We start from the raw sequence: 12,221 nt of genomic DNA on the forward strand, positions 1-12,221 counted from the left end.
TTATCTGTCGTGTGTGTCTGTATAATATGATAATCTCCCAGCTCTTCTTATCTGTTGTGTGTGTCTGTATGATATGATAATCTCCCAGCTCTTCTTATCTGTCGTGTGTGTCTGTATGATATGATAATCTCCCAGCTCTTCTTATCTGTTGTGTGTGTCTGTATGATATGATAATCTCCCAGCTCTTCTTATCTGTCGTGTGTGTCTGTATGATATGATAATCTCCCAGCTCTTCTTATCTGTTGTATGTGTCTGTATGATATGATAATCTCCCAGCATTTCTTATCTGTTGTCTGTGTCTGTATGATATGATAATCTCCCAGCTCTTCTTATCTGTGTGTGTGTCTGTATGATATGATAATCTCCCAGCTCTTCTTATCTGTTGTGTGTGTCTGTATAATATGATAATCTCCCAGCATTTCTTATCTGTTGTGTGTCTGTAGTTTTTAAATGATATTTTACAATGTTGTTCATGTTTTTTATCTTTAATATATGAAAAAAGGGGGAGTAGTAGTTTTCAGTTTGTTGATTTAGTATAACTAGTTTAGCAAATTACTAAATATGTAATTAAATAGTGTATACATATCAGTGTTGTGCTATTAGTGTACAGAAATATATATACAGAGTACTTTGTATAGGGGAATGACTGTCACTTCAGGCAGTGTTACAATACACAAGGATGAAAGTAATCTGATTGGAATCAGTATAGGGGGAGGAGCCCCACATTGTCCATGTCTGTATGTTGTTCAGGTGTTTGATAACACCCCTGCAGCCAAAGATGGAACTATACAGTCTGGTGATGAGATTGTGGGAGTGAATGGAACATCAGTGAAAGGAAGAACTAAAGTTGAAGTTGCAAAGATGATCCAAGGAGTTCAAGTTAGTTGACCCAAGTTTTAGTACAGTCTAACTAGGAAGATTTCTCAAGTTTAACTAGAGTTAGTTGACTCCAGTTTTAGTACAGTCTAACTAGGAAGATTTCTCAAGTTTAACTGGTGTTAGTTGACTCCAGTTTTAGTACAGTCTAACTAGGAAGATTTCTCAAGTTTAACTGGTGTTAGTTGACTCCAGTTTTAGTACAGTCTAACCAGTTAAACTTGAGAAATCTTCCAAGTTTTAGTACAGTCTAACTAGGAAGATTTCTCAAGTTTAACTAGTGTTAGTTGACTACAGTTTTAGTACAATCTAACCAGGATGATTTCTCAAGTTTAACTAGTGTTAGTTGACTCCAGTTTTAGTACAATCTAACCAGGATGATTTCTCAAGTTTAACTGGTGTTAGCTGACTCCAGTTTTAGTACAATCTAACCAGGATGATTTCTCAAGTTTAACTGGTGTTAGCTGACTCCAGTTTTAGTACAATCTAACTAGGACTATTTTTCAAGTTTAACTATTGTTAGTTGACTCCAGTTTTAGTACAGTCTAACCAGGAAGATTTCTCAAGTTTAACTGGTGTTAGTTGACTACAGTTTTAGTACAGTCTAACTATGAATATTTCTCAAGTTTAACTAGAGTTAGTTGACTACAGTTTTAGTACAGTCTAACTAGGAATATTTTTCAAGTTTAACTATAGTTAGTTGACTCCAGTTTTAGTACAGTCTAACTAGGAATATTTTTCAAGTTTAACTATAGATAGTTGACTCCAGTTTTAGTACAGTCTAACTAGGAATATTTTTCAAGTTTAACTATAGTTAGTTGACTACAGTTTTAGTATAGTCTAACTAGGAATATTTTTCAAGTTTAACTATAGTTAGTTGACTCCAGTTTTAGTACAGTCTAACTAGGAATATTTTTCAAGTTTAACTATAGTTAGTTGACTCCAGTTTTAGTACAGTCTAACTAGGAATATTTTTCAAGTTTAACTATAGTTAGTTGACTCCAGTTTTAGTACAGTCTAACTAGGAAGATTTCTCAAGTTTAACTGGTGTTAGTTGACTACAGTTTTAGTATAGTCTAACTAGGAATATTTCTCAAGTTTAACTATAGTTAGTTCACTACAGTTTTAGTATAGTCTAACAACAAATATTTCTCAAGTTTAACTAGAGTTAGTTGACTCCAGTTTTAGTACAGTCTAACTAGGAAGATTTCCCAAGTTTAACTAGTGTTAGTTGACTACAGTTTTAGTATAGTCTAACTAGGAATATTTCTCAAGTTTAACTAGAGTTAGTTGTCCCCAGTTTTAGTACAGGCTAACAACAAATATTTCTCAAGTTTAACTAGAGTTAGTTGACTACAGTTTTAGTATAGTCTAACTAGGAATTTTTCTCAAGTTTAACTATAGTTAGTTGACTACAGTTTTAGTATAGTCTAACTAGGAATATTTCTCAAGTTTAACTGGTGTTATGAGTAAAACATTTCCTTCTAACATTTTCTACAAGCTGTTGTTTATACAAAGAATTGTGTTTATGATGACAAAAAATATACCAAACTTAATCTTCTCTTACAAAAAAGTCACTATGGAAAGTGTATTTTTCAACTTAAGTATGAATGTGTTGTTTGTACCTGGTTATGTGTCTGTAGTGATGAATGCAGTGAAAGCTATACTTGTATCAAGCACTAAGTATGACAGTGAAGTGTAAAGGATAAGTGGTCTGTTCACAGGAAAAGTATTAACACCTCAACATGTGGTTTCATTGACTTGATGAATAAAAATCAGATTGTGAAAAGTTTTTCTAATAGATCTAAACAGCTCGTGTTAAAAAATTTTTCATTACATGCATTGGAATTATGCATTTTTTCTTAAAAAGGTTTTCTCTTAGACACCATGAGACTGAGTAGCTCAAATTTTGAAGTCCTGTTTAATATCACTTACTGGTGTCAAAAGAAAACTCTTGAATCAGTAAGAAAAGTTAATCAGGCTGATACCAACTCTTCAGTCTACTAATGGAGGTCATCATCTGCAGCCTGTTTATTCTTCCAAAGTGTATCACATATATATGTGAAGTAAATACAAGTTAATTTGTAATAGAAAGTTGTATAACATTGGTAGAAGTTTATTTTTGTCTTGTGAATTTTTGCCAGGATGAAGTGACCATTAATTACAACAAGCTTCATGCAGATCCAAAGCAAGGAAGAACACTGGACATAAGTATGTTTTTACTTGTTGTTTTAACTACATTCAGTCATGTGAATTTTTATTTATTGATATATTACAGTGGTTTTAGATGTAGTGAATAATAGTGTTTCCAACATATTAAGATCTTTCAATATGAATTAATAAAGTAGAAATTCATAAAAATTCACATTTGCTAAGCTATTATGTTGGAAGAAAGCATAATTAGCTGATTAAAATATTTCATTTTGTTGATAAACTACACAAATTAAATGTAATAAAACGTGTAAAGTAGAAATGTATGAAAACTTTCAGTTGACATAATCCTGTGTATAAAAAAAATCCAACAACATAATTTTTATTCATTAAAGTAGCTAAAACAGTAAGATTTTGTACTTTTAAACTATATATTTGTTAAATATTAGTAAGTCTGTATGTAACATTGGAAATAATAAATAGAATCATACTTGTTTCATGTTTTTAGATTTCCATTTTAATGCATTATCTTAAAAAAATGTAAATACTGTGTCAAAGACGTTTTATTAACTTTATTGCTTAGAGTACTTTCCAAGAAAGACAGTATTTATTATTTTTTTTAACTTTTCTGTTTACCTTCAAGATCAGAGACAGCCATGGGAAGCATGTACTCAAAGAGTCATCATTAACTTGTACACTACTACCCTGTACATTATAACTTTATTTTTTAATAACTAGTGCCTTTAATGAATTGGTCCATTTCTGAGGTGTACACTAACCTACTATGACATCTTATAGTATAACAATTTAACTTGTACACTACTACACTGTACATTATAACTTTATTTTTTAAGAACTAATGCCTTTAATGAATTGGTCCATTTATGAGGTGTACCCTAACCTACTATGACATCTTGTGGTATAACAATTTTATTTGATGCATGTAGAACTTTCAAATTATTTTAAAATGTTTGTGAAGGTATTTTTGTGACATTATAGTGGTATGTCTTCAACTTGTCTAATTTCAGTTTTGAAGAAGATGAAACATAGAGTGGTTGAAAACATGAGTTCTACTACAGCTGATGCTCTGGGTCTTAGCAGAGCAATATTATGTAATGGTAAGTTGACATGTTTCAGTTGTTGTTTACCAGTATAGAAATAATATTGTGTGGTGGTAAATTGACACTTTTCGGTTGTTGTTTACCAGTATGGAAAGTGTGGTGGTAAGTTGACATGTTTCAGTTGTTGTTTACCATTATGGAAAGTGTGGTGATTAGTTGACACATTTCAGTTGTTGTTTACCAGCATGGAAAGTGTGGTGGTCAGTTGATACGTTTCAGTTTGTTGTTTACCAGCATGGAAAGTGTGGCAGTCAGTTGACACGTTTCAGTTGTTGTTTACCAGTATGGAAAGTGTGGTGGTAAGTTGACATGTTTCAGTTGTTGTTTACCATTATGGAAAGTGTGGTGGTAAGTTGACATGTTTCAGTTGTTGTTTACCAGTATGGAAAGTGTGGTGATTAGTTGACATGTTTCAGTTGTTGTTTACCAGCATGGAAAGTGTGGCGGTCAGTTGACACGTTTCAGTTGTTGTTCACCATTATGGAAAGTGTGGTGGTCAGTTGACACGTTTCAGTTGTTGTTCACCATTATGGAAAGTGCGGTGGTCAGTTGACACGTTTCAGTTGTTGTTTACCAGTATGGAAAGTGTGGTGGTCAGTTGACACGTTTCAGTTGTTGTTTACCAGCATGGAAAGTGTGGCGGTCAGTTGACACGTTTCAGTTGTTGTTTACCAGCATGGAAAGTGTGGCGGTCAGTTGACACGTTTCAGTTAAGGAGGGTATTGGTTCATGTGATTATTCAGGTGTGCCACTAATTTTTAGAGTAGAAGGGGATTAAAAGAAAGATCAAAATAAGGTGAAAGGGGTCTGTGAGTCCTTCTCAATGGGTGACATAGGTTGCAAATGCCTCTCATAAGGATCCAGGAGGCAAAGCCCTCCTCATCAGGAATACGTTTTTAGTAATTCGAAAGGAATGAAACTGATTTGTTGTGAGAGTTTTTCACATGGTTTCTAATAATCACCAGCTTCACCACAGGACACACCATTTTACCTGAGTAAAAGAAAACTCGTGTTTTTTGGGTGACAACAATATTAATCACTAAGCCTTAGTTAAAAAGAATAAGGCTAGATATGCTTTCATTAAGAGTACACTTTTCTTCTTGTGCAGATAGCTCTGTAAATTTTCCATTATGTCTGTTGTTGTGTTGTCTTGAATAAACCAATTTGCATTCTACCTTTATTTATAATTGTAACAGGTGGTATGTGTTACAGTTTCTTGTTGTAGTGATCTCTACTTTAAGTATCTCAAATCTGTGATGCTAAGTTATTTTAACATTTTATTGTTATCTTTGTCAGATAGCCTAGTAAAGAAGCTGGAAGAATTGGAAAGAAATGAGCACATGTACAGAGGAATAACAGAGCACACAAAATCAGTGCTTAAAGCTTTTTTTGATGTTTGTAAAGTCTACAGAGGTATGTGATAAACTTCTCTTTATCACTGATGTGAAACTTATAACATCAAGTTACAAAATATAAAGATAGCAGGATCAAGTGACAAATGCTGACTACAACAAACTGTATGTTTTGTGTTTTGGAAATAGTATTAGTTAGATCAAGTGTTATACAAAACTTATGTTTTTATCTGTTCTTTATGTTCTAACACAGATGGACAGAGAGTAGTGAGGTGTTACTGTTTGGAATGGTAGGTTTCTAACATAGGGTTGACAGGGGGTGGTGAGGTGTTACTGTTTGGAATGGTAGGTTTCTAACATTGGGTTGGTAGGGGTGGTGAGGTGTTACTGTTTGGAATGGTAGGTTTCTGACATAGGGATGGCAGGGGTGGTGAGATGTTACTGTTTGGAGTGGTAGGTTTCTAACATCGGGTTGGCAGGGGGTGGTGAGGTGTTACTGTTTGGAGTGGTAGGTTTCTAACATAGGGATGGCAGGGGGTGGTGAGGGGTTACTGTTTGGATCGGTAGGTTTCTAACATAGGGTTGGCAAGTAGGTTATTAAACACGTACTACAACATAATGTAGTAATTACATGTAAAAATCTACTATTCTGTGCAAGGTTGGAATCTAGCTCAAGTTTATCAAAAAATATATGTGATTATTAAGAGCTGAATTATTTTTAAACCACATATTTAATTCTTTATTTCAGGGTTTGGTGATGTATTTTCATCTATTGGTGTGAAAGAACCACAGCAAAGGGCCAGTGAAGCTTTTACGAGGTTTGGAGAAGCTCATCGGTCAATGGAAAAATATGGGATTAAACTATTAAAAACTATTCGTCCAGTAAGTTTGCAGTGTTTGTTTAATAACTTTGTTGATAACACCTTGATTATTCTGTTTTAACAGGCTGCAAGCGTTTGTGAAAAATGATGTGTATCAGTTAATTTTGATAAAATAATGGAGTCTAAGTTATTGCTGGAAAGTACTTAACATATAGTTTTCAGTAATACCATACCTATACACTTAGAGCTGTCATTTTTGGGTAGTGTGGTTGAATTTTATTATGTTAATGACTTTGAACTTAAGGGACGTGAAGGTAAAAACCCAATCATGATATAACTAGTGCAGATAATTATATCAGACAGTTATTAATATCTTAATGTATTTTCTATGTATGTAATTACTATTGAGAATGTAATTCAAAATTTACTTTTTTTCCAGATGCTGAATGACCTGAACACGTATCTAAACAAAGCGGTACCTGACACACGGCTCACTGTGAAGAAGTATGTTGACACCAAATTTGAATATCTGGTAGGCATCAGCTAAGAGGAATGTATTACAAAATACCTGCTATATAACTATACACTTTGGCCATTAATATGTCTGACTAGTTCATATAAAATTAATATTTGTTTGTAGTTCTATTTCCACAGAAGATAGACACATAGTTTGGTAGATATCTGAAACGTAAAGTATCACATCATAGTATTGTCTTGTGTAATTACAGTCGTACTGTCTGACAGTAAGAGTATCACATCATAGTAATGTCTTGTGTAATTACAGTCGTACTGTCTGACAGTGAGAGTATCACATCATAGTAGTGTCTTGTGTAATTACAGTCGTACTGTCTGACAGTGAGAGCGTCACATGATAGTATTGTCTTGTGTAATTACAGTCCTACTGTCTGAAAGTGAAAGAAATGGATGATGAAGAATATACCTATCAAGCACTTCAAGAACCTTTGTACAGAATTGAAACAGGAAACTATGAGTACAGGTGAGCCCCAATAATCAGAACATTTTTATCAATTTTGAAAACTTGTGAAAAATTGTTTTTAGATGAAATTTTAATCTTAACTATCATGTTGCTGTACTTCTCACTTTGGTTGGGTCCACATATTATACCATATTACATAATTTATATTTTTGTCTGTTACAACATTCATTGGGTCTTTCATGGCCTGATGGTTAAGACACTCAATTCGCAACCTGAGGGTCACTAGTTAGAATCTTTGTAACCTGTATGGTTGCTGAATGGCCTAGCCGACCCTAAGCTAGTTGGGATGAACTATGTCTCTACAGGCTTGGTCAGTTCGTCCGCGATCGTGACCCGAAATTTATCTTTAGAGTTTCCATACTATAACTTCTAATATGCTTTTGTATCATAATGAAATTTTGCAGGCCTTCAGTGAACACTGTCTTTTATTAAAAATTTCTTCATGAATATATGGACTCAAAGTGTTGACTGCTCTGAGTGCAAAGTGATTTTAATGTTGACATTAAAAATATTTTTCTTCATGTTACTCTATAGAATCATGTAATGCTTAAGCTATTTGGAGCTCAACTCGTGAATATTATTGTTTTTTTCTTTATCTTACTTAGTCTAACCTAATAAGTTTCTAATTCTACATTTTAGTTACTTATATAATAATATATAAACAATACACATGAAAAACAAGAATTATAGTACTTACCTAGGTCATCTTTATTTTTGCTGTCGACGAAAGTTAACCCTACTTTTTTATACAAATGATAGTAGTGCACAAAATAATTTTCATTTAATTGAATAATGCACCAAAGAACATAGAATAATAACACACAAAAAGCAAACCATGTCCCATAACTATCGCAAGTTTTCTGGCTTTCTAACTATGAGACAATAGCCGATTACAAATTCTTCCAAGCTAGTCGATGTGTTTCCTACGGGAATAAATTTTGAACTAGAAGTGAAATAGGCAATTCTCTGTACAGGAAATAATGTAATATGATATATCATTTGATAGATTAAAACTTTGCTGTTTTTTTGGTTATAAATCATATAGTATTAAATGTCAGAGAGAACTATTGGCAATTTGTGAATGAAAGGATGTGAAAGCCAGACAAGAGGGGTCTGATTTTCTAGTTTATGGCTCTTTAATCAAATAAGATTGAAGGCTATAAAAATTATGCTTTGTCTGAGTAATAACAATATTATAATAAGTAACTTACATTAAATTTCGTACTTTTCACTTGTCAATTGCTTTTTAGAACTTGGCTAGATCTCCTACTGATTACTTGTTTATTTAGAACTTTGTTATATCTCCTACTGATCACTTGTTTATTTAGAACTTGGCGTCCGTTGATGCTATGTTTTTGTATGGCGTCTGTTGATGCTATGTTTTTGTATGGCGTCTGTTGATGCTATGTTTTTGTATGGCATCTGTTGATGCTATGTTTTTGTATGGCGTCTGTTAATGCTATGTTTTGTATGGCATCCGTTAATGCTATGTTTTGTATGGCATCCGTTAATGCTATGTTTTTGTATGGCATCCGTTAATGCTATGTTTTTGTATGGCGTCCGTTAATGCTATGTTTTTGTATGGCGTCCGTTAATGCTATGTTTTTGTATGGCGTCCGTTGATGCTATGTTTTTGAGAAGTTGCTCCATTATGTTGAGTATACCAAGTAGCTCTTGCTATACATTTTTTTAAGTTTTTATCTCACTTGGTTTATTATCAGTTATCATAAAACTTGAAGAACAAAATAAGTACTATTTCATGTATTAAGTTCTTTAGTGTCTTGTTAGAAAACAACTGATTTTTATAACATTATTTTTTGGGCTTTTTTACACTTGCTTTGAATTCAGTTCTTAGAATATACATATATCTTAGCCCATACAAGTAACTGTTGTTTGACTTTTCTTTACTCTGTAGTCTTCATGGTTTGTAATTGCAGGTTAGTCTTAAGATGTAGACAAGATGCAAGAGCTAGATTTGCCAAACTAAGATCTGATGTCCTTGTTAAGCTTGAACTGCTGGATCAGAAACATGGTAAGTACATCTTCAGAGTATTACTGATGGCTTCTGTCTGTCTAGAAATGAATACAAGTACATCTTTAGAGTATTACTGATGGCTTCTGTCTGTCTAGAAATGTATACAAGTACATCTTTAGAGTATTACTGATGGCTTCTGTAACATGGTAAGTACATCTGGAGAGTATTACTGATGGCTTCTGTCTGTCTAGAAATGTATAGAGATACATACTCGGAGTATTCCTGATGACTTCTCTCTGTCTAGAAATGTATAGAGATACATACTCGGAGTATTCCTGATGACTTCTGTCTGTCTATTAATGTATAGAGATACATACTCGGAGTATTCCTGATGACTTCTGTCTGTCTAGAAATTTATACAGATACATACTCGGAGTATTCCTGATGACTTCTGTCTGTCTAGAAATGTATACAGATACATACTCGGAGTATTCCTGATGCCATCTCTCTGTCTAGAAATGTATAGAGATACATACTTGGAGTATTCCTGATATCTTCTCTCTGTCTAGAAATGTATACAAGTATATGTTAAGAGTATTCCTAATGCCATCTATAAATCCCCAACCGATGAGTCGTATTCCTGACGGAATGATATGGTGGATCAGAATGGTATCAATTTTGTGTAGATTAATGACAAGCTTGTACTGATCTTGCACCAATCATAAATGTAGAGGTTGCACATTGACTGGTATTCTTTTCTCACTTCCATCAAATATACTGTTGGTGATTGTGATCAGCTCAAACTTAGATTCATCTGTAAAGAGCACACATCTTCATGTTTGCTCATTTCCCTGTTTGTGGTCTGATGCCCATTTAATTAGGTTATTTATTTTGAGCAGCAGTTTTCCAGCAGCTACATGTTTGTTAAGATTACTTCATGCGAGTGTGTATCAAGATCACATCCACATCTGTAAGATCATTGGCAGTATTCATACTTGACCTTATAAAGAACTTACCCTTAGTTGCTTAACAACTGTTTGGGTTTTCTACTTCAACCACTTTAATTATTAACAGTGTCAATGTCACGTATCCTCCTCCGAGTCTTATGTACAGCTTCTACTGAAACATTGATCCTTTTACATTCAGTATTTTTTTACCAGTCAAGACTTTGAATTCTACACATTTTTATATGGTTTTTCAGTCCTGGCAGCAATGATTGGAATCACACTACTTCTACTATGACTACCTGTATGTTTATAGACGTAGTATAAGTTATCTAGAAGCAAATGTACTCTAGTTAATTTCACTTGCACGTGTGTTCTTGTAGCATTTTCCTTTTACCCTCACTTATTTCTAACAAGTACATCTTCAGTATGTTCATGAAGTTTTTCTTTCTCTTTACAGTTATTTGTAAGGGCGTAATTGTTTCTATTTACAGTTTGAACCTAATAGTGTAGCTGCAATTAGATCTGGAAATTTGTGAAACATAACTGATAATTTTTTGTTTTAGAGAACATATGTTAGGGATTTTATGTAGTATTTACACTTGATGTATTTAAGTTGTAAAAAAAAAAGTTTGATCTTCATCATGTCACTGAGAAACTCTTTTTGTATGAAAAAGTACCATCAACAGTCAACATGTTTTAGTTTTGAGAAAACAATTTCTTTATTGTTCAGTATTAGTGTCTGTTTTATATATTACAAGATATAGTCTTCCTGCTGAACTGTTTTGTGTTAACACTACCCCACTACCATAGCGATTGTCATGTTATAATGACATTTCTTGTTTTATCACAAGATATAGTCTTCCTGCTGACCTGTTTTTTGTTAACACTACCCCACTACCATAACGATTGTCATGTTATAATGACATTTCTTGTTTTATCTATTACAAGATATGTTCTTCCAGCTGAACTGTTTTGTGTTAACACTGCCCCACTACTATAATGTTTATGTTGAAATGATGTTTCTTGTTTTATCTAGTACAAGATATAGTCTTCCAGCTGAACTGTTTTGTGTTAACACTGCCTTGCTACTATAATGTTTGTCATATTATAATGATGTTTCTTGTTTTATCTAGTACAAGATATTGTCTTCCAGCTGAACCGTTTTGTATCAGCACTGTCCCACTACCATAATGATTGTCATGCTGAAATGAAAACAGCCAACATCTTTCCCATTGAAGTGGATCTTTCAGGCAGCACTTTCCACTACCCAGATCCAGCTGTTAGTCCATATCAAGATGAAGAGGATGAAGATGACGACGACGAACTTTTGGAAGCAAAAGAAGCCAAAGAGATTGTAGAAGGCAATCTTTTAGGGGACTAGTCTTTATTAATTAAACACAACCATGTGTAAATATGTTACAGTGTTCAAGAGTATGTTAAGCTGTGTCAAAATAGAGATGTAGTAAGAAAATTAAGAGGGTTTCTTGAATGTAATGGCTTTGCATCATTGTTGTGATGAGTTATTTTTACACATTTATGTAGAAATGATTTATTTCATTTTATTTTTATTTTATGGGACCAAAACTATAGACAACTACTGTTAACTTTCAAGATCATGAGTAATTTGATCTGTTATTAAGTTATGAAACAACAGAATGTCACTACCTGTTAATAGTTATCAAGTGTAGAGTATCGTTAGAAACAGAACGTCACTACATGTTGACAGTTATCAAGTGTAGACAAGTGTTAGAAAGAAGCGAATGTCACTACATGTTAACAGTTATCATGTGTAGACAACTGTTAGAAACAACAGAATGTCACTACATGTTAACAGTTATCATGTGTAGACAACTGTTAGAAACAACAGAATGTCACTACATGTTAACAGTTATCATGTGTAGACAACTGTTAGAAACAACAGAATGTCACTACATGTTAACGGTTATCATGTGTAGACAACTGTTAGAAACAACAGAATGTC

At 33.5% G+C, this 12,221-nt stretch overlaps 1 protein-coding gene across 5 annotated transcripts in view; it reads left to right on the plus strand.

Annotated features, from left to right (window-relative positions):
- LOC106468477 (PRKCA-binding protein-like) overlaps positions 1 to 12,215 on the plus strand; it is a 17,903-nt gene extending 5,688 nt beyond the window's left edge. For all 5 annotated transcript variants that reach the window (XM_022396812.1, XM_022396814.1, XM_013928907.2 and 2 more), the window contains 9 exons: positions 639 to 879; positions 3,021 to 3,087; positions 4,056 to 4,145; positions 5,445 to 5,561; positions 6,249 to 6,382; positions 6,761 to 6,853; positions 7,218 to 7,318; positions 9,256 to 9,350; positions 11,374 to 12,215. In XM_022396812.1, the coding sequence (XP_022252520.1) occupies positions 639 to 879; positions 3,021 to 3,087; positions 4,056 to 4,145; positions 5,445 to 5,561; positions 6,249 to 6,382; positions 6,761 to 6,853; positions 7,218 to 7,318; positions 9,256 to 9,350; positions 11,374 to 11,621 (1,186 nt within the window). In that variant the 3' untranslated portion in view covers positions 11,622 to 12,215. The remainder of the gene's footprint in view (positions 1 to 638; positions 880 to 3,020; positions 3,088 to 4,055; positions 4,146 to 5,444; positions 5,562 to 6,248; positions 6,383 to 6,760; positions 6,854 to 7,217; positions 7,319 to 9,255; positions 9,351 to 11,373) is intronic.
- The last annotated feature ends 6 nt before the right edge of the window (positions 12,216 to 12,221 follow it).

This window comes from Limulus polyphemus, unplaced genomic scaffold (assembly GCF_000517525.1).
Source record: "Limulus polyphemus unplaced genomic scaffold, Limulus_polyphemus-2.1.2 Scaffold3020, whole genome shotgun sequence".
NCBI lineage: Eukaryota > Metazoa > Arthropoda > Merostomata > Xiphosura > Limulidae > Limulus > Limulus polyphemus.